Source organism: Tasmannia lanceolata, unplaced genomic scaffold, assembly GCF_043159265.1.
Source record: "Tasmannia lanceolata isolate RefF3 unplaced genomic scaffold, GAP_Taslan_0.1 ptg000015l, whole genome shotgun sequence".
Taxonomy (NCBI): domain Eukaryota; kingdom Viridiplantae; phylum Streptophyta; class Magnoliopsida; order Canellales; family Winteraceae; genus Tasmannia; species Tasmannia lanceolata.
The window spans coordinates 29,043,634-29,071,415 of record NW_027518692.1 but is presented as its reverse complement, the minus strand read 5'-3'; the positions used below and the strand labels follow the sequence as shown (position 1 = coordinate 29,071,415).

Sequence of the window (27,782 nt, the reverse complement as noted above, 5' to 3'; positions counted from 1 at the left end):
GAAAAATAAAAATAAAAATTGGCATTTTATAGATTTGCAGAAGGGGTTAGAGGAGAAGAGAAGAGCAAAAGAGGGGTGCGAAAGAAAGAATTAGGGGGGCTTTTTTCTTTCATTTTCTCTTCTCCTCCTCCATCTTCAGCATTTGGGGGGCTTTTTTCTTTTTATTGCCATGGATTTACTTCCTACAGACACCCCCTCGATTGTTCGCCGACATGGATTCAGATCTCTGAAGCTTGTAAACGTCTCAATGGATGAACTTCTTGGAGAAAACCCAGTTGGAGTTGATTATGGGAGGCTCGAAAATGGGCTTTATTACTATGTTCGATCCAATTCTAAGCCTAAAATGAGAGCAGCTCTTGCTCTAGCCGTGAAGGTCGGGTGAGTGATTATAAATTTTGTTTTAATGGTTTTATATGGGTTTTTTTTGGGTGTTAATTGTTTTTCTTTTCAATTTGTTTGATGGGTTTTGTTGGGTTTTTCATTTTTTGATTTCTGTGAATTGGGTTCTTGTGAATTTGCTGTGGTAGCTTGAGTGCAGAGAATTTTTATGGATTTGTTTCATTTGAACTAGAATGAGTGAAGGGAATTGTCTTGAGAAATTTTGATTGTTCTGTTTCACTTGCTTAGCTGAATGAGTCAATGGACATTGATTGGTCTTCTTGGTAGTTAATTGAAAAACTTGGTGGCCTTTTTTTTTGTTGTTGTTTCCTTTTTTTATTTTTGAATTCTGGGAATTGGGTCTCGGTGAATTTCCTACTTGAATGAAGTGGATTTTCTTCAATGCGTTGTGAATTTTTCTTTCCCTGCTCAAGACTCTAGTAGGCCTTTCTTATGCGTCTTTTTTTTTTTTTTTTAAACTCTCTTTCTTTAAATGAACCTTTTTATTTGATGGGTTTTGGCGAGTTTGAAGTAGAAGGGTTAAGTGAATTATCTTGATAAATAGCAATCATTTTTTTTACTGAATTTTGTTTTTTAGAATGGTTCAGTTGAAACCAGTTGGTTTTCTTGGTGGTTTTGCTGAATTCAGTAGTTGGGATTTTGTTGGTTTAACGTACTTTTGAGAATATTTTTTAGCTGAAGTGGCTATTTGAATGGAAGGATTTTTTTTTCTTTTCTTTTTTAAAGGTTATGTTGATTCTTTTCCCTGCTTTATCAGGTTCTAGGTATTCTCTTTAGTTTCTTTCCATTATTTCAACCTCCTTTGATGGGTTTTGGTGATTTTGAAATAGAATGGATTCTCCCAGGCCATAAAAATTTCAATGTATTGACATGTAGGAGTCCATTATATACTAAAATACAAGAAGATATGCTAGATGTCTAATCCATTGACAGCACACAAGCAATTCAATTTGTGTAGATGGAAGCTATAAATTTATGTGTTCTTTTTTTTTGAATAGTGATTCCATTAAGCAGAAACAAGAAAGTAGGAAGACAGAGGAGGTCTAAACAACAAAGGCAATAGCAAGCATCGAAAAACAAACAAACACAGAAATAAAACAGGTCTTCTCAAGGAAGGAGATGATCAAAACTCAAAAATTGATCTCTATCAGCTCTAGAACGGGCAAGAAGATCAACATCATCATTAGTCGAGCGCCAAACATGTCGGATCTCAATAGCGTAGCTATCGATCAAACCAAGGGTTTTCTCAATAACATCTGTAAACCTACAAGGGGAACAAGCGCCTTCTCTGATCCACCTAATCACATTACTGGAATCTCCATCAATAACGAGATAATCCATCAGAGTCTGACCCATTGGTCAGACTCCACTAAGGAGCGCTTAGACCTCTGCTTCATTGGAGTCCTCACCGCTTCATTCGATCTAGAGATTTTTGTTGAACCTCTCTCGGATCCTCTTATTGTTCCCAAGATCGGTTGCAGAATTGATTGAGAATTGGTCTTTCTTTCTTGGATCGTGTTGTGGTGTCTATCCCTAATAGCTACCCTCCGTGTCATCTGGAAGGAGAGGAATAAGAGTGTCTTCTAGGGTTCTTGCAAGGTCGAGCAGGCAGATATGCACTACTATGTATAGCTATGTCCTATGTGCCTCATCCTCAAGCTGGTTGACGGGGATTTCTTGCTTTGAGCTGAGATGCGAGGGGAATTCTATCAGTGTAGTGTTGTGCATGTGGATCACCTGACTCCTAGGTGATGCCCTTCCCTTCGGTTTCTTTTAAGCTAAACTTTGATGAATGTAGCTTATGGAAAGTAGGTCTTGCTGGCGTGGAAGGTATCGTTCGTGGTCATGATGGCTCGACTAGAGTGGCTTTTTCGAGTTTGGTTAGTATTGTGGATTCGTACAGGTTGGAACTTTCAGCCCTTTTTTATTTTAGTCAACACTTGGAATGTCATCTAGTGGTTGGAGGTCCCGGCTAAGGTCCCTTGGCGCTATATTAATATCATTGATGAAGTAACAAACTATCTGATTGGGGAAGAGATGTCATTCCACCATTTCCGGCGATTGGCGAACTAGATGGCCAATATGCTTGCCAAAGAGAAGGTCCGCAGCCCCTTTGCCTCTTTTTTAGTCTTCATCTATGCCTTAGTGTACTTTGATCGCCGTTGATCGACTATCTATGTAGTTTGTAGGATCTCCTCTGTCCACACTCTAGCTGTTGCTTATAGCTTCCCTTGTGAATGTGTCATCCTTATCAATAATTTTTGTTTTTGTCTCTGATGCTGTCAGAAAATAAGGGTCCTTCAGATTGATGCAAAAACTTTTGAAATGCATAGGTGGTGGAGGAATAGGTGAAGGAATATGGTGGATGGATTAGGGGTTTAGGGTTACGAAGGGAGGCATCGAATGGAGATGGTGGGTGGGAGTGATGAATGGAGATGGGAGAGGGAGCTGTTACGAAATAAGAAGAGGAGTTGCAGAATGCCTAAGCGCGCGAGGTGGGGCAGTGGGATTGTGCGGGGTGGTTAGTGGGGTTGTGCGAGGTTGGGGATGGAGAGGCGCGAGTGGAGGGGGGTATCGGTGTGAATACGGGATTGAGAGGGAGGGGATTAGGTGTTTGAGGGTGGGGAGTGCGCACCAGTGGGGTGGGAATAAGGGATTGAGAGGGTTGGGGCAGCGAGTAGGAGAGGAAGAAGAGGATGGTCCTTTTTTTTATTTTCTTAATATCTCTCTTCCCTTGATTCTGAGGATCAGCTTTGATACCATTAAAAAAGAAAAAAAGATGGGAGTCTCCTTGAGGGAGCTCCCATGTAAAGTGATATATATATATATATATATATATATATATATATATATATATATATATAGAGAGAGAGAGAGAGAGAGAGAGAGAGAGAGAGAGAGAGAGAGAGAGAGAGAGAGAGAGAAGTATTTTTGAGCTCGAGCTCAGATAAGCTTATCTGAGCTCGAGCTCAAAAACTCATGTTGGCCCACGTTTTTGGGGTGATCCAAAGCAATCATTTGAAAGGCCCTTACATGGATAGGGTGCCTACAAAAAATCAGGCCCATAGGTTCATCCTAACCCTTCCATTTGTCGAGGGAAAAAATTGGTAGATCTGTGGAGAAACAGTATCTGTCCATCCTCCACTTTTGGATGGGTTAGGATGATCGTATGGATCTGATTTTTGGTACACACCCTATCCATGTAAGGGCCTTTCAAATGAATGATTTGGATCACCCAACAAATGTGGGCCCACATGAGTTTTTGACGCTCGAGCTCAGATTAGCTATCTGAGCTCGAGCTCAGAAACACTTTACTCATATATAGACACACACACACACATATGAGAAATTATAGGGTGGAGGACCGTGCAGCCCAAGAATATAGTGTGGCCCACATTATTTGGGTGATCCAAACCATCCATTTGTTGGGCCCGGATGTCGGTAGGGTGTGGCTAGAAATTTGCTCGGTAGGATGACTCTAACCCTTTGATCCATGGAGGATACATACTGTGCCGTTCATTTTAAACCTCCGGAAATCAGACTGTTAGGATCATCCTGTGGAGAAGATTTTCTGGGCACACCCTATCTACGTAAGGTCCCAACAAATGGATGGTTTGAATCACCCAAATAATGTAGGCCCCACTGTATTTTTTGGCTGCACGTGCATGCACGGCCGTCCACCGTATAATTTCTCTCTCTCTCTCTCTCTCTCTCGCTCTCTCTCTCTCTCTCTCACACACACACACACACACACACACACACACACACACTGCATTTTAGATGCAATTCATAGAAATGTAACTATGTAATACTTACTGATATAGCATAGCGACAACGCACTAACGATTTTGTTTTCGATATATGTTTCGGTGGGAATGGAAAATATTTTGGTCATTTCGTGTCGGTTTCGGTGGAAATTTAAAACTATGGAAGTAGCTGGGGGTGATAGGCCCGTGCCATTTGTGTGCATTATTTTCTAAAGTATTCATTAGCCGACCCCAACTAGTTTGAGACAAAGGCTTAGTTGAGTTGAGGGTTGAATTGGTCTCCGTTACTCCTGTTTCTTTGGTGGTCTCTAATGCAGTTGTAGCATAACCACATTCCAAAAAGCTGATGGTACCTTTCCTTCCTACATAGCTTTTACTGATCAAAAGAGGTATTTTATTGGCTTGAAGGAGCACACAAATGGGCATTTTAATCTTTTCTTTTCTCATTATCTCTTCTTCACCCATCCTTTTTCTGTTCATGCTAATTTACGTCCCAGTTTTCTTCTGCTGTACGTCTTTCCATTTTATACACCTCTATACTAATGAATACCTTCTCTCTGGTTTGTTTTCCCTTCGCTTTAAATCTGTATATAATTGGAAACTTAGGATCTGATAAGGATTACAAATCCGTGGAGCATACTGAAGGTCGATGTAAACCATGTAAAGGCCATGTGCCGAAGACTTAAATTCGTTGATAGTTGAAGTTGAACATAGTATTAAGTTTTTCCTAGCATGTTTCTTTTATTCAAGGGGTTTCCTTGCTGCTGTTATTAGCTTTTGCATGATTAGTTAAACTATGATTTTGCAAATCTGTATGGGAAATGTTATCAGCACAACTATATTTCTTGGGTTTGTGCAGATATCAAAATATGGCTGTGTTGATATCATTTCCTATCTCTGCCCCTTGCTTTATTTTCACCATGAGATTGTGTCAGACTATGTCCAATGTTAGGGCACAAATGATTGAAGTTGCAGTACTTATGAAGTGTATGCATTAATTGTTGTCTTGCTGTTCTCTTCTTGTTTTCATGCAATTCATTTATCCTGACCTATAACCCTTTTTTGTGTTTTTTTTTTGAGTTTTTTTTAATGTTTCAATATATTCATTCTGCGTACCATTACACCTATTAAGTTTTGGAGCGAGGACAAATCAAATGGGACCTGTATTTATTGTTTTAATTTGGCGACTCGTGCAAATTGATGGAGTAAAAAGAGGTAGAGGCAGACTGAAAACAACTTGTGTAGAAATAGTGAGGAAAGACTCGATAGCTAGGAACATAAAAGAGAACATGACCTTGGATAGGATAGAATGGAAGAAAATGATCCCCGTAGAAGAACCCAACTAGAGCCAGGTAGATTCCTTTCACCTTCTTCATGAAATTTTTCTAAAGGATTCATTTAGCCGACCCCAACTAGTTTGGGTCAAAGGCTTTGTTGAGTTGAGTTGCAGTGAGCATCCGTTTTCATGTTGTTTAGCACAATGTTCTGTTTTTTACCTTATGTTAAATTTATTCATTCCTGTTTGCAGCTGCCTTAATGTTAAAATTTTAAATGGAACCTTTTCTTGATTAAGGAAAATGAATTTTCCCATTTGAAAGCTATTTATTTCTATTTAATTGTACATATTTCCACTCACCGGATTTATTAAATGAATGAGTTTGTTGGTTTGTGGCAGCTCAGTTTTGGAAGAGGAGGAGGAGCGTGGGGTTGCTCACATAGTCGAACATCTTGCTTTCAGTGCCACTAAGAAATATACTAATCACGACATTATTAAGTTTTTGGAAAGCATTGGGGCAGAGTTTGGTGCTTGTCAGAATGCTTCAACGTCTGCAGATGAAACCATCTATGAGTTGTTTGTTCCTGTTGACAAGCCCGATCTCCTATCCCAAGCCTTATCAGTTTTGGCAGAATTTAGCTCTGAGGTAGCATCAGTCCTCTGTTGTGCTCTACTTGCCCCCCCAACACCCTATGTCACAAATAGCTCCGATATTTTCAAAAAATTGCGTTTTTATCGCGACAGAAAACGACAAAATCCCAAAATAATCCTGAGATTTTAAAAATATAGCGATATTTTCATTTTTACCATAAAATATCGTGATAATATCCTGATATTTTATCAATATTTTTATTAATATTTTTTCTTAAATTTATATTTTATATATTTTTTAAATAATTTTATTTTTATTGTTTCTTTCTTGATATAAACCCGACGAAATTAAAAAAAATTAATATATCCCGAGATTTTCCCTTGCGGAGAAATTTCCGAGAACTACATTTGTGACATAGCCAACACCTTTACTATTCCTTGTTAAGTTGCTCATTTTTACTGCATAGGTTCGAGTTTCATCAGAAGACTTGGAAAAAGAAAGAGGAGCAGTTTTGGAAGAATACAGGGGAGGGCGGAATGCTGCCGGACGGATGCAGGACGCGCATTGGGTTCTTATGATGGAAGGATCAAAGGTTCTGCTACTAAATTTATTATAGTCACATTCTGTATTCTTTTCTTTTTCTTTTTTAATTTGTGCTTGTAAATATTTCATTCTGCAAGTTCTTTGATTGCATGCGATCAAGATTGGACGAATGCAGGAAAGAGATGGCTTTGGATTTTATTTAGGAATCTCCGTCTGAATAAGATTGTTTCATGGGTTGTCAGAGTCCTCTCTCTTCTTTTGTCTGTTGACCCCCCACCCAATTCAGACCAATGGGTATTTCCCGAGAATCAAAACATTCATCTGAGATTCATTTTTGATTGTTATTTATATGGGACTTCTACTAGAAATACGTTGAATATAGTTTCAATGGTGATGTTTCCAACTACACTGATATGTGTGACATGCAGTTGCTGAATCAAAGGCATTTGATTATAGAGTACTTCCAATTCCTTTTAGTTTGATTTTTACTATTAATTTACCGTTGTTACTAGAATTATGTTGAATACAATATGAATGGTGGTGCTTGCAACCAAGTTTTAAAGTTTCATTTTTGGTTTCGGTTGTCACAGTAATGTAAGCATTTCGACGTCGGTTGGAAGTTTTGGTTGCAAATGATAGAATTTTAAGATCAAACTTCAGAAGATGCTAGACTAAGCACAAATGCACACTTAAATTCACATAAACATGACAACCATCCATAATGGTTTAACAAATATCGAACACTTGGTGACATGAGGTATCACGCATGTTTGATAATTCAGTACATACCACATTTCACATGTAATTCATGTAAATATTAATACATAATACATAATACATACACTTTATATGTAATTCATATAAATATAATTATGTAACACATTCTGATATACTATTCCACTAATACACTTACAGTTTTGGTTTTGGTATGCGTTTCAGTTTCGGTATGTGTTTGGTGGGGATGAAAACGAAAACATTTCGGTTGTTTCGTGTCGGGTTTAGTGGAAATTTCAAACCATGCTTCCAACTAACCCGATATGTGTGATAGGTAATTGCTAAATCAAAGGCATTTTTTTTATTACTAAGTACTTCCAATTTTTTGTCCATATTTTACGTATCTCCTCTCCTTCTCTCTTCTTTCTCTTCAACTTTATCAAACTCAGCTTTTTAGGAAGTTCTCGTGGAAATCAGGGCCCAGTTGATGTTCATTGGGTTTCTATGAATAATCTAGGGGAGGTTGTTGAAGAGTTCTTCAAAAAGATTGAGACTTCTCTCATTGGATTTCTCATTTTTAAGGAAAAAGTTTCTGGGAAGCTATGATTGTTGCACTACAATCATGGATCATAGTAAGGAGTTGGGTTCCCTCCTTTAGACATATCCAAAGAAGCACTAAGAATGTACCTGATACTTTGAGTGAGGGACTTGACCAAGTGGAGCTTTGTGTTAGGCATACTTTAACTATGGTGTAGGCTTGTGTGTTTTTTTTTGTAACTTCATGTTCTTTTTGTGGCTTCCCCACTTAGTCCATCCGTACATCTTTATTAATAAAATTCTTTTGGGTACAATCGTTAAAAAAACAAAATTGGGTTTATTGGAAAACATAATAATTGGCTTCCTTGCATTCTCTACCTTATTACAGGAAGCTTAATTGTGCAAGGTATGCTCTCATTTTAGACTCTTGATCCTTGTTTTACTTTTGAACCTCCTTCACACTGTTGATTCCCCGCTCCTGCACCCAGATCTGAACCCACTCTCCCTCCCACATTGTGCAACTACCTTTTTAATGAGTAATTGTAAATGATACAAATGTTTATTGTAACTCCAAATCATAATGCAGTCTGAAGGATGCATTTTTATGTAGATTTTATAATCTTCTACGTTTCAGGTTTCGATTTCTGTTACGTGTTTCATTTGTGACAGAAATGGAAACATTTCCGTTTTGGATTGAAATTTAGGTGGAAATCCTATGAAATCACGGTAACACATGAAAAAAAATGCAAATAATGGACATCTAATATGAAACTTCAAGAAGTGATAAAATATGGACAAATATGCATTCAAAAAACATCACGTAGGCAAAAAAACACTACCAGTGATGGTTTAGCAACATTGAACACCTAGTCATATGCACTACTGCGCATGTCTAATTATCCAGTACATGCCACATTTCACATAATAATACATATACCACATTTCTGCTTCTACTATTCAAAATAATAATAGTAATAATAATAATAATAATAATACATATACCACAATTCATATACAATTTATATAATTATGTAACACATACTGGTTTCATGCACTTCGGTGGGGATGGAAGCGGAAGCATTTCTGTTGTTTAGTGTTTTTTCGGTAAAAGTTTAAAACCGTATGTCTTGTAATTAATTATCATTTATTCATATCCATTGTAATTATTTTCTTAATCTTGCAGGAGTAGTGAGTTTCATGGTAATATATTTTAAACTTGTTCTTGGTCAATTGCAGTATGCCGAACGTCTACCAATTGGATTAGAAAAGGTGGTTAGAACAGTTTCTTCTGAAACGGTAAAACAATTCTACAAGAAGTGGTACCATTTACATAACATGGCTGTGGTCGCGGTTGGGGATTTTTCAGATACACAGGTTTGAATTGGTTGGATTGGTATTTGCATGCACAATTATTAAGTTATTTTTCATTTTTAGTAACTTCTCTGGTCTACCCTTCTAAATAGTGCCATTATTCTTGCAGAGTGTGGTTGATTTGATAAAGACTCACTTTGGGCAAAAAGTTTCAGTCTCCAGCCCTCCTAATATACCAGCTTTTCCTGTTCCTTCTCATGGAGAACCACGCTTTTCATGTTTTGTTGAATCTGAAGCTGGCGGGGTTAGTAGTCGAGATCTTCATGTTTCTTTTTGCATTTGTGTGTTTGTCAATACGGAAAAACACATATACATGTATAGATTACACATTATGCAGTCAACAACTTTAACTCACCCATGTACAAAAGGAACACTAGTGCTGAACAAGGTTTTTTTTAAAAAAAAAAATTGGTATTGGACATAGCCTAAACCAAAATTTCAGCTGAAATACCAAAATTTTGGCCAAAATTCGGTAAAAAAACAAATTTCATTATTATGCCGAAATTTCAGACGAAATTTTTTGGGAAAAAAGTAAATTTCAGAAAAAAAAATTACATTTTCCCAAAATTCAGAAATTTTGGATTTTGGATTTTGGCCGAAATTTCGGATTTATGTGATTTCGGTGTCAGTCCCAACCGAAATCCAAAATTTCGGTATTTTGGCTGAAAATTAAAACCATGGTGCTAAAATTGCTCTCTTTGGTTGGCCTTTCCAGTCGGCAGTGATGATCAGTTGTAAGATGCCAGTTGGCGAGATGAAAACGGTGAAAGACTACAGGGATTCACTAGTAGAAGCCATGTTCCATTGTGCCTTGAACCAGAGATTTTTTAAAATATCTCGCAGAAAAGATCCACCATATTTCTCATGTTCTTCTGCCGCAGATGTTCTTGTTCGTCCTGTCAAAGCATATATAATGACTTCAGCTTGCAAAGAAAGCGGGACAATTGAGGCTCTGGAATCAATGCTAATGGAGGTATTTTTTTTGCTGTAAAAGTTACAATGGCAACTTGCTTGTTTCTCTTTTATTCTTAGGCTGCCTTTATTTTCAGATTGCTAGGGTTCGAATTCATGGGTTTTCAGATCGTGAAATAGCTACTGTCCGTGCTTTAATGATGTCAGAGATTGAATCTGCCTATCTGGAGCGTGATCAGATGCAATCGGCAACCCTGCGAGATGAATATTTACAAGTATTTCTAAAATCCAAATCATTGGTTTTATTTTTAATTTTCTATGATTTCTTGCCTTTATTCTTGTTCATTACCTATCTATCTATAATCTATCTATCTATAATATATACTAAGCATGTTTCTTTCCATTGTCATTTGCTTTCTTTTCAAGAATTTTTTTTACTGGAAAACCTTTTATTTAGACCTCATGGTTTGTTTTGATAGTGTGGAGCTTCAGCCTAAACATTGCATGGGTGAAGGCCACCATTGTACACTTGCTCTGGTGGGGCCACTATTTTACACCTCATGCTATAATGGATGGGACCCTACATTTTATAAACCATGCCTAGTATGGGTGGGCCCAGCCTTCTACATCTCATGTTTTGATGTGGTGGGTCCACCATCTCCATCCAAACCCATGCATAGGGTGGGGCCTACCATTTTACAACTCATGTTATTGATGGGATGGGGCCAACATTTCACACCTCGTGTCTTTTATGGGATGGGACCTGCCATTTTACACCTCAAGTTTTGGTGGGTGGGGGGCACCATCTCTGATGCATAGGGTGGAGCCCACCATTTTGCCCCTAATATTATTGATGATGTGGGGTCCACCATCTCTATCCAAACTTATGCATTGGGGTGGCCCCACCATTTTACACCTCATGTTTTGATGGTGTGGGGCCCATCATTTCACACCCATGCTTAGCATGGGATCAGAATACTAGTGGATTTTACGCGTGTCAGAATTTTTGTCATCATGGAAAGGGAAACCGTTTTCTATGACGTCCCTTTTTTTTGTATTTGTTACAGTATAATAGTTTTCTATGCTATTTCATGCTTTCGGAGAAGTATTTTTTGGACTTGACCTTGCTTTTGGAGTCATAACGTCCGTGTTGTTAGCGATCAACTCTAACCATAATACTACATAGTTAATTAATTTTGGAAAAGTTAGCAATTAAAAGATGCTAGACTGCTAGAGTGTTGTTCTTCTGTTCTTTTCACTTTGTATCCAAGTTGGTGACGTAGTTTTCCTTTTGGTCAATAGATGGTGAAAATATATTAACGAAAAACAATTTGAAATGAACATTGTGCTTGTACATTCATTCTCAAATGCATATTTCTGGAAGGTCGACTACATTGTCTGCAAAGTCATCATCCATGGAGTTTGTGTCCCTAAAGATGACCGAGATTAAGCATGCAATTCCATCAAGATATTGAATAAATCTTGAATATGGGCAAGTCTATTTGGTGGGATGGTACATTTGTTCAAGGTTTTAAATTTTGACCAAAATTTCGGGTTTCGGTCAAGAACGAAACCGAAATTGGGTATACACGATACGGTATAAAATTTCAGTCGAAATTTCGTTTCCCCGTAAATTTCGGCTGAAATTTTAGGAATTTCGCCCAAAAAGTAGATTTTTTTCCGTTAAATAATACTTTCCCAAAATTTCAGCCGAAATTTTCTATGGAATAAAATATTATTTTATCTGATTTCGTGAATTTCGGTTTCGGTGAGGACCGAAACACCAAAACCGAAATTTAAAACCTTGCATTTGTTAACCCACTTAGTGACTTAGGAGTTTAAATTCCCTTTAGTTATTAAATCATTTCCAATTGTTTTCATTTCTTAAATTCTGATGCTTGAAATGGTTATCTCCTCCCAACACTTTTGCATCATGATAACTTAGTTTGGTTATTTTGCAGCATTTTTTTCACAATGAACCTGTTGTTGGGATTGAGTATGAAGCACAACTACAAAAGACTATTCTACCTCGTGAGTAGTGCTTGTATCTTTTACTTACATGTCTATTTGGTATTATTCTTTGATTTGTTTTAGTTGCAAAATTTCTTACATGACGTTATTTAAATCTAGGATTTATATTCCCTATCTTGGTTATAGCCCAGCTACCTTGAAAACCTTGGAGGCATTTATTTTTCCAGCGCAGTTTTTTCCAATTTGAGCTCTCACTCACCTTTCTTACCAAGAACTCTATATGTTCAAGTATAAACTATAATGGAAAATGAATGCGAAGAAATCAACTGACACTTGCATATTAGTTTCTGTAATTGTGACCCATGAAATCTCTGCTTAATGTGGTGACTCCCACTCCCTGTTGTCAGAGTAACTACGTAGTTGAACTACTTAGTACTTATCTTCTCCTCTACATATATTTCGTATTAGTCAATCTCATAAATTGTGACATCACATTCTATGGAACTTCGATTCATTATAAATGGGGATCCAGACTTTATAGGTATGTATCATGGGCACAGACTCGTGTCTCAGTTTTGACATGAACTGAGGTGTCTAAGACATCGACATCAAAAAGCAAGAGAATGTCCATGCAGATATTTTACCCCTTCCAGAAAACATACAATAGGTATCTGTACGCAGTTTATAAAATTTATGTACGGATAATAAAGATACAAAAAGAATATGAAAACATGGGTAAAAGGTCCATCTGGGTTATCTCTGATTGACATGCGACGTGTGAATGGCTGTCCATTGTCTGGCTCTTTCTTCATCCAGCTTCAACTCAACTCAACTCAAGTCAACAAAGCCTTTGTCCCAAACTAGTTGGGGTCGGCTAAATGAATCCTTTAGAAAAATTTCATGACTTTAATTCACTCAACTGTTACAAAAAATAAAGCACCTACAATTATTGTAATTACTGAATGGAATTTATTTATATACATGACTTAATTTAGCTGTGTGTGTGATTGCTGCTTTGATTTCCTTGTCTTTATTTCCAATTTCCTTCTTGTATGTTACCTTCGCTCTTCTACTTTAGCAAATTAAAGCGAGAATCATCTCCAGCCACTGCTAGTGTGGCCTTCATGGTTTAGGGAGGCTCCGTATGGAAAGTGTTTTTTTTTTCTCGTTAATCATGTAAGCTAATCTGTTAGTTAATCGACTTGTCAAGATTTACAACTTCTTACATTATAAACTTGTATTTAGCTTTCTGCATAATTGCAGTTTGTGGTATAGATGCATGTTTAAGATGCATTGCACAGTCATTTAAGCTAAATAAGTTATGTAAATACACACACACATATATCCTTGTATGTGTCTTTCTGCATATATCAGTTTGTGGTATATATACATGTTTAAGCAACACCGGAATAGTTTTCACATATTAATGCATTGCAGTCATTTAAGGTAATATAAGTTTTGTTATGTTATATAATCAAACAGTTTTCTAAAGGTGTCTTGATGTTTTTTAGTTTGGCACGTAAGTAATGATGATGAAAATATTTCAAATTGTGCTGTTTTATCGCTTTTTTGTCTTGATGTTTACTTGGTGGTAGTGATACTTCATCTACCTTTCTAGATTGGCTTACTGGCCTTGGGGGACTAATGATGGATCACAGATCTGTTTACAGAATTTTGATGAGCAGAGTGGGAAAATTCATCTTTAATTAGAATTGTAGTACGGTAACCCGGAAACCTGAATCGACTCGAACTCAGGCGAGTTGAGCCTTCAGTTCATTGAATCTTGGAAATCTAAAATTGAAAATCAAGACTTGAATTTTTCCAATGATTTAGAAAGGACTCATGAAATTAAGATTCATTATTTAACTATCATTTTAAAGTATAACAAAAATATAAAAGTAGAAGTATTAAAATTCTGAAAAAAAAATTGATGAAACGATCAGCAAATCTGAGACAATAATCAGGTAACTGCAAAAGTATATGTATATAATAATAGGGATTTGCTAGGGACAATTGCAGAAGGCATTTCATGGACCAGCTGTTGCATGAGGGAGCATCCACCTCAGTTGAATTATAATGATGATGATGGTTGTGAAAGTATAAAAGATAAATAACGCCTTTCTCCAACAGCTTAAGCTTTTGGAGTAACTGGTAGTTAACATGTTATCAGAGCAAATGCTTGGGTTCAAACCTCCTTGATAGCAAAAATCCACATGCAATCGACAAACCCAAAAGAAGGGCCCCATGTGCCACATGTAGGCCAACCCTAGAAAGAGGGGCCACACGTGAGGGGGAGTGTTAAAGTATAAAAGATTAAATAACGCCTTCTCCAAGAGCTTAAGCTTTTGGAGAAGTTGGTAAGTTAACATGGTATCAGAGCCAAAGGTCTCGAGTTCAAACCTCCCGGATAGCAAAAATCCACATGTGATGGTCAGCTCAAAGTGGGACCACATGTGCCGCGTGTTTGCCAAGTGGGCCACACGTGCGGGGGAGTGTTAAAGTATAAAAGATAAATAACGCCTTCTCCAACAGCTTAAGCTTTTGTAGTAACTGGTAGTTAACAACAATAATAATAATAATAATAATGCTTACTCTGAAAAATGTTTGATGAAACAGTCATCAAATTTGAGATTTGAGACAAGGTACCATTTAAAAAAAAAATCTGAGACAAGGTAACTGTAAAAGTCTACGTATATAATAATAAGGGAAATGCATGCTTACTTTCAGAGATAATGCAACAAATTTTGGTGTAAATTAATGAGGTTGTAGTGGGAATCGATGAGGATGAGACTTAGCTTTGGCCTATGTAATGGTGAGGAAATTTCTCAAAAGGTGTGATACAGAGTCTCACCATTTGTAGGTGAGTGTCATACGCTCTCTAAATATGAATCAAAATAGAAAATGCAGCGACAGAAGTGCGCTATTTTCTTCTCTAAAACGTAAAGCACAATACTCAATTGAGTCTTGCAGGCCTATTGAATCACTTAGGTTTCACAAGTCAACTGGTCCAGTTGACTGAGTCACGTTTGAATCTCTTGCTAAAATCACATCTCCGTTGCTATTTGACCCTGAATCCATTCGAGTTGAATTGATTCAGCCAAGTTTTCTCAAACTATTTTTAGAAATTAGTGGGAGGCTATTCTTTTCCTCAAAGATGCTCTATTCTTTTTGTCGACATGTTTTCCATGTATGCATGCATGCATGCATTCCTGTTTTGGATCCTCAAATGGTTTTCTTCAAAGATTTGATGAACCCTCATATGGATGCTAAATAGTAATGCCTAACTTAAGAGCACAGCCTTCTTTATCACCGTATAAAAGTTTTAGTGAGCTGTCCATATTCCACATTGCAGAAGCTTAACTCGACTTAAATCATATCTCGTATATGTTCACCAAAATGGCTGAAGCTTTGCCTTGTATCTTTTCCATAAGCTGGTATCATCTGCGGCACCATTTATTATACTTTATAACTAAGCTGTTCTTGTCAAATCTTTTCAACAGATATTTCAGCATCAGAGATTTCCAAATTTTCCGAGAATTTTCGTACAACATGCAGCTGTGTAATTAAGACAGTGGAACCACGATTTCGTGCGACAGTTGAAGACCTGAAAGCTTCTGTTTTGAAAATAAATTCATTCGAGGAAGAAAAGAGCATCCCTCCTTGGGATGAAGAACACATTCCTGAAGAAATTGTCAGCACGATGCCAGATCCAGGGTAACCTTTGAACTGTAGGATTTCCATTTACCATTGGTTACTTTATCTTGTCAAAATGTTGATATTCTTTGACATCCTTGGACTCAGAAACTTTGGAACATATTCACAGATTCACTGGGAAGTCACTGCTGTTGCTGTCTGTTTACGTAGTTATTTAGTTCATTTTATTGACATTTTTTGGGGTCTTTACTGAAATAATTTTGTTTTTAAATAACAGTTTTATTTATCTGATCAGAAAAAATCATTACTTGATGGAAAATTTTCTGTTCTCATGTTCTAGATTTTTTTCCATAAAATGAATGATACTTCTTTTGACTGATACAAAAATTTAAAAAAGAAAGGAGGAGAAACGACCACGACCGAGATGGTCAGTGGCAAACAAAGAAGAAATAGAAAAGAACAGCCAACATTGACCTCTAGTGGGAAAATGGCACTAACAACCAAGGAGTCCTCAAATTTTCTCCATTAGCTGACGGATATGTACATGTGGCCCTCAATATGATCGAGGCCATCCTCAAGAGCATTGGCGAATCTCCAAGGAAAATTCTTTCCATCCTTAACCCATCAAATAACGTTAAGAGACTCTCCCTCAACCCCCAAAGAGTCAACGGCATCCTGGTCGATGAGAAGAATACCATTCCTAAGGGCAAGCACTTCCATCCATTGGAGCCTCTCACACCTATGGGGCCTGAGGACATAAAGAATCTCTCTGTCTTGTCCATGAAGTAAAGATTGTAGAAAAAAAACGTTTATTCATGCCAAAAAATTCTAAATTTATATCATCATGTGTGTAAATTTAACAAAGGAACTATATTTTCACATAAAAAAACTGGTCACCTCAATGAAAACAATTATATAAATATATTGGCAAATAATTTACTAATTTACTATTATATTCAAGATCCCCTTAATGTCTACAGAACCTGGGTTCCCTAACTCACGAACCATCATAATTGAACTTGAGGAGGGGGTCACCTAGGAGCCCCACTTGTCTCCTTTCTTTGCAGAAAAGACGTGTGCGGTAGGAAGTTGTTCTCTAAAGCAATCTCCTTATAATGTGCTTGCGTATTAATTTTTCTCCATTTTCTGGTGAATAACTTAGTTCATTGATGCGTAGTTTTCTGATTTCTATTGCAATTGCACAAAACATATCGAATTATCGAGGGTTAGTACATGCTAATTGGTTATTGTTCTCATTCTAGTTAGTTCTTGTCGTGATTTCAGTTGGTTGCTTCTTTATGATTATCTTTGCATTTAATCATTGGGAGTTGTAGCTTTCCTTTGTGCTGTGCATTTTTACATTTTATCTAATTGTTTGCTTCAGGATTATTACAGAACAGTCTGAGTTTCCAACTATTGGGGTCACTGAGTTACTCTTATCAAATGGCATGAGGGTGTGCTATAAGTGCACGGATTTCCTTGATGATCAGGTACTTGTAAATTTTTTGATTTAGAAGATTCCAACGAGAATAAATTCCATGTGGACTCCCTTGAGAAATTGATTTTTTTTTGTTGCATGATAAGAATTGGGCTCCATGCCACATAACCTACTTGCCATGCTCAATTATTTCTTTGTTATTCTGGATTAACGTCTCAAGCTTAATCCCACATTGCTTAGGAATCTTTTATATAGTTTGTGCTTGATAGTTGGATTTCTGCCAGCTGTTGCTGTTAAAGTTGTATTTTAGCAGATGGGGCTACAGTGCTACATTGACATGGCCGATTGGTTTATTATGTTCTTTATTGAGTCTTGCACACACATTGTTCCTGAAATCCACTGACATTAATTGTTTGTAAGAATGTAAAGTCATATGTCTGGTTCCTTTTTTACTTTTATTTTATTGTATGAAGTAGTATGTTGCATGAATTCTCTGGCACAGACTTAAGAGATAATTTTTCTTAAACAAGTAGTGCCATTTTCTACATAATAATGGAAATGGTTTTTTGATTTTTCTACTTTTACGTCCGATAAGAAATACTAGATCATATTGTTTGGAGAATACTGTATTCTATGGCAGCTCCATCTTTGTGAGTGAAAATAATAAAAGTAAAATTTGAATGAAAAATTAGATACTGATTAGAGCACTTCAATAAATAACAATAATATTTTTTTGAATGGAATGTCAATAATAAAAATAGATGAGAAGTTGAATTGAATTTCAGTGTTGTGCAAATGTCATTGAAGAGCCTTTTGACATTCAGATGGAGTTTCAAGTTTCATTTCATCATATCCAGCAAGGTGGCGGATCCACTTGCTAAAGAGGCTGTGTGGATATTGGTGGTTGCTGTGAGCCTTTTGACATTCAGATGGAGTTTCAAGTTTCGTTTCAATATTTCATCATATCCAGCAAGGTGGCGGATCCACTTGCTAAAGAGGCTGTGTGGATATTGGTGGTTGCTGTGAGCCTTTTGACATTCAGATGGAGTTTCAAGTTTCGTTTCAATATTTCATCATATCCAGCAAGGTGGCGGATCCACTTGCTAAAGAGGCTGTGTGGATATTGGTGGTTGCTGTTTGTTTCCATTTACCATTATAGTGATGTCTCATTACGTTTGGGGTGGGGTGGTTGTATTATTGTATATATTTGTATATTCTATTTGTCGTCCACTTCTGTAGAATCTCTGTTACAAATACTTGGGTTGCTTAATTATGCGTTTCAGTAAATACCAAGAATGCATTTTATTACCATTGATGTTCACTTTTAACTGCTCTCCTTATCAAAGGTGGTTTTCTTCCGTTTGTAAAGATAATTTTCAGTTGAAATTTGATTCTTATTCATAATTGATATTCAACAGGTTCTTTTCACTGGGTTTTCTTATGGTGGTTTATCTGAACTTCCAGAAAGTGATTATTTTTCATGTTCTATGGGCTCAACCATTGCTGGAGAAATTGGTGTATTTGGTTACAGACCATCCGTGCTAATGGATATGCTCGCTGGTAAGAGGGCTGAAGTTGGTACAAAAGTTGGAGCTTACATGAGAACCTTTTCTGGTGATTGCTCGCCTTCTGACCTGGAGACTGCCTTGCAGGTATGCCCTCTCGGAAGTCATTCTAATGTCCATTGTAAAAAAATTTCCCTTCCACAATGGTCGTGCTCCCCATTATCGTTTAGTAATAGATACACTATTATTTATTGTGTATAGCCCTATTCCATGTTTGTCTAATCTATTTATTTTATGACTATCCTACAGCTTGTCTATCAACTATTTATAACAAATGTGGTACCAGGAGAAGAAGAAGTTAAGATAGTAATGCAAATGGCAGAAGAGGCGATTCGAGCACAAGAAAGGGACCCATACACTGCATTTGCAAACCGTGTGCGCGAGCTGAACTATGGGAACTCCTATTTTTTTAGGGTATGCATGGTCTAACTGTTCTAAGGAGCAATTTTTCTGATTGGCTGCATCTTTCTTCCAAGTGATACTTATTTTTTTTGGTTGCAGCCAATTAAAATTAGGGACCTTCAAAAAGTGGATCCGAAAAGAGCATGTGAATATTTCAATAATTGTTTCGAGGACCCCTCAACTTTTACTGTTGCCATTGTTGGAAATGTTGACCCAAGAGTGGCTGTTCCTTTGATTTTGCAGTACTTGGTAAGGTTCTTCTCCCTCTTAATCAAGGTTTAAAATTTCGGTTTTGGTTTCAGACATAGCCAAAACCGAAATTTCAGCCGAAATACCGAAATTAGGTAAAAAAACAATTTTCATTATCATGCCAAAATTTTGGCCGAAATTCTGGAAAAAAAATAAATTTCAGGAAAAAAAAATAAAAATTACATATTCCCGAAATTTTGAATTATGGCCAAATTTCGGATTTATGTGATTTCGGTGTCGGTCCCAACCGAAATTTCTGTATTTCGGCCGAAATTTAAAACCGTGCTCTTAATATACTTATGCATTGAGCTTTAAATCTATGTTGACTTGGTTGTTGCTTCTAAATGTAGGGTGGAATACCAAGGCCCTCCGAACCAATCCTACATTTCAACCGTGACGAATTAAAGGGTCTGCCATTCACTTTTCCCGCAACCATTGTTAGGTAGATATGCATGTATAAATTCCACTTATCTTTGGTTCTAAACTTTAGAACTTTGAATTTTCATGTTTAAGTTCTCATATATGATCATATTGGGGTTTTTGTAAAGTCCTCTAAATGTGTTCCGTGTTGTGATTGTAGAGAAGTAGTGCGCAGCCCTATGGTGGAAGCACAATGTTCTGTCCAGTTAGCCTTTCCTGTCGAGCTAAAGAACACATCTATGGTGTGGAATCTTTTCGATAATTTAATTGACTATTTTTAATAACAAACCGAAGAGAAATGTCCATGTCTATTAGACTAATTAGATCACATTGATGAATAATTATTCTGTTTTGTGTGTAACTACCAAATGCAAGATGGAAGAAATTCACTTTGTTGGATTTTTGAACAAACTTCTGGAAACCAGAATTATGCAAGTTCTTCGTTTCAAGCATGGGAAGGTACTTTAGTTATTTCTACTCAGTTCTTTACTCTTCAGTTGTTGAGAGTTTGTGCCAATATGATATTCATTAACCTAATCTTCTTCTAATTACATGTATGTTTTAGATCTACTCCGTTGGTGTATCTGTGTTCCTTGGTGGTAATAGACCTTCAAGGACGGGGGATGTGCGTGGTGATATTAGTGTAAATTTTTCGTGTGATCCAGATATCTCATGGAAGCTGGTATGTCCTAATTTATAAATCGAACATCTTTGATAGATGTGAAAAATCATATGCTATGCCAATATACTGTTATTTTTCATTATATATTTATTTCCACATTTTTTTCTTAGGGTTTTGTTTCTTTCGATGTAAAATGGGTGTAAAATAAATTTTATGTCCATTTTTTCACTTAAAAATGGGTAGATTTTTTTTTTTTGCCGATTTTACGTTGAAAGAAACAGAGGCTAGAAATGAAAATCACATGCTATGCCAAATTACTGTTATTTTTCATTATCTATTATTTCCACTTTTTTTCTTTTTTCTCCTTTTTGCATGCCGTTGGCTGCAACTTATTCCTTTTAATTCTTGGAAACATTCCTGCAGGTTGAACTTGCCTTGGATGAGATATTGCATATTCAGGAGGAAGGCCCATCAGATCAGGACGTCGCAGCTATCCTTGAAATTGAGCAACGAGCCCATGAAAATGGACTGCAGGTAAAGTTATAGACATATTTCTTGTGTATTTAGTATCTTAATGTTTCATAGATTTTATTTGCAAGCATATTTTTCCTTCTAGTTGTATCTTAATAAGTGATAAATTTGCCTCCTTATAGGAAAACTATTACTGGCTGGAGCGAATTCTGCGAAGCTACCAGTCACGAGTCTATTTTGGTGATGTTAGTGCTTCTTTTGAGGTAGGCACCTGACCCCTTTTCACCATTAAAAGAAAAATGAAATCAGGGTTTTCAATAGAATTGATTTTCTGCACTTCCAAACAACACCTCAGGATTACATACTTTGTTTTATTTATTTTCTTAACGTGGATAGAAGTATCAAACATATGGAAACAGGCCAGAATGGATCTGAGGGCCTTTCTCTTTGATAAATATCACCTCTTTTATGATGGTAATTTCTCAACTCAACTCAACTCAACGAAGCCTTTATCCCAAACTGGTTGAGTACCTTTCTCTTTTATGATCGTAATTTATCGAGAAAAATATATAGGCCCATAAGATACGGAATATAATCACAAAACAGAATGCTCGAGAAGGATTGCATCCCGTCAATATTAAAGAGACATCTCATTACTCCATCTTTAGCTAGCAAGAACACACGGTTATTTGCCCAATATCAATGCAACAAAAATCATCTAGGCCTGCTATGACCCAGCACCCTATGGACTTAGACATTTGTTTCCGCAGGTATTTTGTTTTCTAAATATCACTCTGCTAGAGGAAATTTGAGGCTTGTATCTGATGTTGTAATCCCCACAAAAAAGAATAAAAGGAGTGAAGTTATATAGCTTCAGTGCTGTTAGTTAACTTTTAAAACTATCTTAGACTAAAAATGCTGATGGTATTCTCGGAATTCTTGAACCCTCAACTTGATTTTTTGTTCAAGTATATTTCGACATGCAGAGGCACCCCGTACTTTTTTTTGGAGCTCTCACAAGCTATGGATATTACATATGCCCTCTATTATATACATTGAAATATTTTATACATGCATTCCTCACACAAAGAACTTGGTTTCGTTCTCGCGGCTTTTCTTATGAGTTATTTTTATTTTCTTTTCTCATGTCTGCAGATTCAAGATGAAGGCCGTGCCAAAGTAAGAGAATCGTTAAGACCATCAACAGCACAGTTAGCATTACAAAGGATATTGCCTTTTCCATGCAGTAAACAGTACACTGTGGTCATTCTTATGCCCCAGTTGTCTCGCATAAAGTTGGTTAGTTCATTCTTTCAATTTTCACCAAACAAAATTGGACGAGATGCAAAGGTCAGTCACATTTTATCATGAATATTAATTTCTTTTTAGCACACAATTTCAAAATAGTTTGTGTTTTTTTTTTCAGTTATATTATGGGGGCTTTAGCTGTTTTTCACTCCAGAACTGAAAGTTCATTTGCTTGAAATTCATAAAGGATAGAAACTTTGTCTAAGAATATTACCTAGGGAGTTATTTTACCGTATATATGAAGTTAAACTAAGTTTCAAGTTTCAAGCTATAAAATGCAAATAGCAGTTCTGAAGCATGGACAAGCCATGGGTTTTGTTAGTTTTCTCTGGCAAGCAGTCATTTATTTTGTCTTTGACATCTAGTGGTTTGTCTCATGTATTGTGTAAATATTTTATGCTATTTGCTACTGTTCAACCTAAAGTTCAAATACCACAATTTAGTGTAAATTGTTATTTGAAAAGTGTTAGAAGAAGTCAATGGATATGCAAGTACTTACTTACTAATTACAATGTGCTCATTATCTTGTAAAATGGTATGTTAAGTATGTCCACCCATTTCCAGTGAAAATTATACTATTTTAAGTTTACTTGAATTCTTCTCTTGATGCCTATTTATATTTGCATCGTGATATTCAAGAAATTTTCTTTCGAATGATCAAAATAAAATATTTTTATTTGAAATATAATATTTTTTGAAGAAGTGAATTAACATTAAAAAAACCTCCAAGGCTGTTACAAAGATAAAGAGGAAATTTTTTTTTAAAAAGGATTACAAACAAGGCACTAAAGGCAAAAACACTGATAGAAACTTATGCCAAACCCCCACTCCAGAGAAGGATGCACCAAATTGGTGAACCGATCAGCCGCCATGCATCTCAAATTTCAATTTTTGAATCCATGAGAAAACAACTCCCATCATAAAGAGCAACTAAAGACCCTCAGCGACGATCTCCAAATAGGGTCCCAATGCCCACACATGAACCAATAACGGATCATCAGCAAAATAGGCTTATTTGGGGCCTCTGGGACCCTTAGACTTAATCCTGGACTTCGACAAGTAGTTAACAAGATTGATCAATTCCTTAGAGCATATCTTAACTGCTTTAGCAGAGTTTTCCGCTATTCTTAATATAGACTTGACACTAGGGCTCTCTTTCGGAACGGCAACTCCAAGCTTGGTGTCCCACCTGGAAACCAGGTTAGCTTTGAGAGACATAATTGCATCCTCCGATATGGACTCAATAGTGGCTTGAACCTTCGGAAATCGATATAGGGAAGGGGATAGGGTTTCTCCTAAGGATGTCAACAGAGCAAATTCCCGTTTATCAAGGAAAAGGTGCTTCACCGCATCTATCTAGCATTAGCTTCAAAAACCGTGAGGTCGAGATATCCCTTACTACACGAGTTCACAACTTCAACCAAGGCCAACAGAACATAAGGGCCATTATCACACTGATCCAAAGAGCTGGAAACAATCCTAATTTCGGGGATGAATACATCACGGCCCTCTTGAGATCCAAACCCGATGTCAATAGTTGTTGAAAAGGGCACCTCACCAAAATAAATTTTCAAAGAAACTCTTGTTTCATCTGACTTGCCAGCGTTTTCTTCAGTTCCTTTCAGATGGGGACCATCCTAGGCCCCATATTTTTATTTCAAGTGTTATTAGGTGATTTTAGGTCCTTTAAGTTATAGTAGGGGTACCACAGTCTTTTCTCATCAATATTATTTAGTTTCTTTAAGTTACAATTGTTTAAAAGGGGGCCCACAAGTGTATTACGAAAATCTTGAGTGATAAGGGTAATTAAGGCATTTTTAATTAATCACTTGAGTTTGAGTGACCCCAAGGACCCACCCTTGCAACTTAAATGAAGTATATTAGTCTATTGGTGATAGGAGATGTCCATGTAGGGAGTTCTAGTTAAGTTAGGAATTCTAGTTTGTTTTTAGTTGCTATTTGGGTTCTATTGGATATAGTGGGTTAAGTTTTTGAGAACACAATAGAGAAACAAGATTTTTGCTTTCAAGCTTGGTTGAACCATAGCCTAGGATAAGACCTAAAAGATACACACTTTCTTTATTTCTCTCACTATCTACTTATTTTCTTTGATCCCTGCATCCCTTAGTCTCACCAAAACTCTTGCTTGCACCTTCCCAGCATATTTTGCATCTTCCTTGCATATGTGTGCACCTTTGCGGCACACCTTTGCGGCATACGCCTACTTATTCATGACATACGTTTGCACCCTTCTAGACCTACCCTAAGCCTGAAGTATTTTTCATTATAATCTCATATTTTAAGATCCAAAACTCTAATTTTCACCCATAACGCCCCTTGCATAGATTTGTCCTACATCAACTTGATATCAGAGTTGTATGTATAATGATCTTTCTGTACACATCTTGCATCAATTTGGTATCAGAGCCTAGGTTTGAATGGCTATTCATCTTAGTGGGATTGTGACGGGAAGACCCAAGTCTATGGATCATAATCGATACATCATTAGGATTATACATATACCAGGTTTTGATGAAGTCAGTGAAAGAGAATGTGTTGAATGAGCAAAAGCATTAGAGGCATATTTGCTGCAGCATAATACAGACAATGACCAGATGATTTGCATTGCAAAGGTAACTTTGGTCGGACTTGAATGGTGGACGACACTCAGAGACGGAGCCAAGGGGGGCAATTGCCCCCTAAAATTATGGAATTTTTTCGAATTCAATAGGTTTTTTGCAGTTCTTCCTAAAATTGCCCCTTTGAAATTTGGGTTCCTCACCCAACATTTGGGATTTTCTTCCTAGTTGATAGGTTCTGTTAGCAATTTTCGTAGAGTTGTCTCCTAAATTCGGGATTTTTTCCTAGTCGTTAGCTTTGGTTAGCCTTTTCTTCGTGTGAGATCCCTATATTATAGTCAGCTCGAAATTTTCTTGTTTAAAGTCCCTACAGTATTTTAGCAAAGTCTCTCTATCTGTCTATGGTATTTTACTAAAGTCAATCTCTATACGGTACATTAGTAAAGTCTCTCTCTGATTAAATTGGGTAAGGGGCTGCACCCTCTAAATTATCTCCATAGGATGATCCTAATCCTCGATCTAAAATGGGATTCCCATTAGACACCTGTATAGATTAGAGGGTTAGGACCATCCGATGGAGATGATTTAGGCTTTGCAACCTATTTATGTTGTGGCACAACAGATGAACAGTTTGGATCATCATATGAAGTGGCCCCATAGTTTTTGTTTTAAATACTGGACTTCATTAAGGAATTATTGGGATTTTCATAGTAGAAAGCAATCCTTTTTGGGGGGTGCTTGGAATTTATTAAATCACTGCCAATCTTGGGCCATGCCATGCATGGGTCTCTAAAAAAGTGGGCCCCACCCATCGAACATGAGGTGTAAATAGTAGGCCCCACTACATCAAAATATAGAGCGTAAATTGTGGGCTCCACTGTATGCATGAGTTAGGAGGAGATGGTAGGCTCCATCTATCAAAACATGAAGTGTAAAATGGTGGCCCCAACATGCTATAACTACCATTCTCTGCCCCCTCTAGACCAAATTCCTGGCTCCGTCCCCTTGACGACACTGGAGCAGAATCGAGGCTAATGAGAAACCCACCAACATGAGTGTAGTGCCTAACTCGAGTTTACAGATAACATTGGTTAGTATTTGAGACATGATTCGTTGTTCTGTTGTTTAGCTTTTAATATCCATAATCTATAAAGGGGAATGTAGAGGGCGAGCCTTGGCGAAATGGTAAGGTTGCTCCATTGTGACCTGATGGTCACGGGTTCGATTCACGGAAACAGCCTCTCTGCAAAGCAGGGGTAGGGCTGCGTGCATCTAGCCCTCCCCAGACCCCGCAATGGCGGGAGCCTTGTGCACTGGGCCACCCTTATAATCTACAAAGGGGAATTGTCCGTAACTTTAGTGTTTCTCAGCTGTGTAGACTATTAAAGTACTGAATAGTTTGGGCTACACTTTCCGGCGTTGGTTTGTTAATTTATTTGTTCTTTGGCTTGTTAGAACATGGACTATTTTGAGACATGATGGCAACCAATATAAATTCCGTGGTTATCAATCAGTGTATCTATTATCTTTTTTGGACTGTTAGTGATTCTTAGCAACAGGCCTAAACAATGTAAATGGTTTATGATATGATTTCAGATACGGTTAGTTTACCTTTCCTAAGTCTCATGTATTTTACGTCTGCTTCGTACATTTGTGTCAACGAGGGGGCATTATTAGTCTCTTGTAACAGGACACCCTGCTAGATGCTTTTCATTCTTACCTTCCCAGTATTTTTCAACGAACACTACCAAAGTTATCATCTTAAGAGTCTCCTGAGGCTCCCGAAACTTGGCCGACCCCCAAAGTTGATCATGTGGAGACCATGGTCAATGGAGGGGCCTTAGGTTTTGTTACTTGTGCAGAAATTTTTTGTCGCCGCCTTTTTCTCCTCGGGTCATTAGTACTCTGCCCCAGAGAAATTTTCCTACCTAGTCATTCGTAAACTAGACAAGCTCGCACTTAATGATAGTCTTGTTCATATTCTCAACTACACCAGTATAAATTCAGTCCTTAATGTCATTTGTAAAGTAGAGTAGCTTACACTGAATGGATAGTCTTGTTCATATCTCAACTACACTAGTGTATATTCATTACTTAATGTTCACATATTTATGAAAACTGTAAATCCAAAATCCTTTGACTTTCTTTTCTTTTCTTTTAACATCAAACCTCAATTTTATTTGGCTCTTGGCAGATTTTGGCGGGCGTAGCAGGTGCAGTGGTTTTAGCAGTCAGTTTGTGGAAATATTCGCGGAGTACTTTGAAATCATAGGAGATGCTGTGTTGATTTAGCAGAGGCCCATGTACAAGTAGTGTGAAGATCCCCAGCTGGTATTAAAGAATGCTCATTATCAAAACGAACCCGGATCTGGAACTGGGAAGAATAGCTTTTCAGCTGGGTTCTGTGATTAATTCATCACTGAGTCAGGTGTTCTCTAAAATCACATATGAGCTAATTGAATGCTTTCAATGCCTATCTCATATCAACTTGTAGCATACATTTTTTTACACATACAATTGACCCTTTCCTCAATATTAGAAATTCTAGTAAGAATAATGATATCAAATTCATTCATATGTAGTCGCTTTTGTTCAATGTCGATGCTATTCTGTAATGAATCTGTCTTTTCTGTTGTTATTTTCAAATCTTTGTTCTTGAACAAACAGAAATTGCATTTTTTGGACGATTTAAACCATGTGATATATCTCACATTGAGAGTGCAAAACAACTTGGGCCCTGTTTGGATTGCGAGGAGAACGTTTGTCGCAGAATTTTATTTTATTTTTTCTTGGGAAAAATTTCCTTTTCCATGATTGATCGTGTAATGACAATGATATGAATATGGCCGAGTTAGATGGATATCATTATAAATTAAGGTAAATGATATCAGCACTTCAATGTTTTGATATCCACGCTCTCCTTGCTTGTCTTTTAGTATTTAATGGGCTTTGTGAGAGCTTTTTGGGAACCTTAATAACCTGTTGACAGCCT

At 37.0% G+C, this 27,782-nt stretch overlaps 1 protein-coding gene across 1 annotated transcript; it reads left to right on the top strand.

Annotated features, from left to right (window-relative positions):
• On the top strand, window positions 1-27,436 carry LOC143846127 (Insulinase (Peptidase family M16) protein). The gene is made up of 21 exons (XM_077354542.1): window positions 1-378; window positions 5,842-6,088; window positions 6,501-6,626; window positions 9,065-9,202; window positions 9,309-9,443; window positions 9,915-10,172; window positions 10,249-10,386; window positions 12,073-12,142; window positions 15,583-15,796; window positions 17,121-17,226; window positions 18,593-18,826; window positions 18,989-19,153; window positions 19,241-19,390; window positions 19,741-19,832; window positions 19,971-20,052; window positions 20,186-20,269; window positions 20,376-20,492; window positions 20,856-20,966; window positions 21,086-21,166; window positions 22,059-22,253; window positions 26,985-27,436. The coding sequence occupies exons 1-21, from the start codon at window positions 170-172 to the stop codon at window positions 27,060-27,062; spliced, it is 3,030 nt and encodes a 1,009-aa protein (XP_077210657.1). The 5' UTR covers window positions 1-169; the 3' UTR covers window positions 27,063-27,436.
• The last annotated feature ends 346 nt before the right edge of the window (window positions 27,437-27,782 follow it).

Excerpts from the sequence above, each read along its gene's own strand:
- LOC143846127 (XM_077354542.1), top strand. The coding sequence starts at position 170 with ATGGATTTACTTCCTACAGACACCCCCTCGATTGTTCGCCGACATGGA. Across the intron at positions 6,627-9,064 it reads TTATGATGGAAGGATCAAAG|TATGCCGAACGTCTACCAAT; the intron begins GTTCTGCTACTA and ends GGTCAATTGCAG. Across the intron at positions 19,391-19,740 it reads CTTTGATTTTGCAGTACTTG|GGTGGAATACCAAGGCCCTC; the intron begins GTAAGGTTCTTC and ends TTCTAAATGTAG.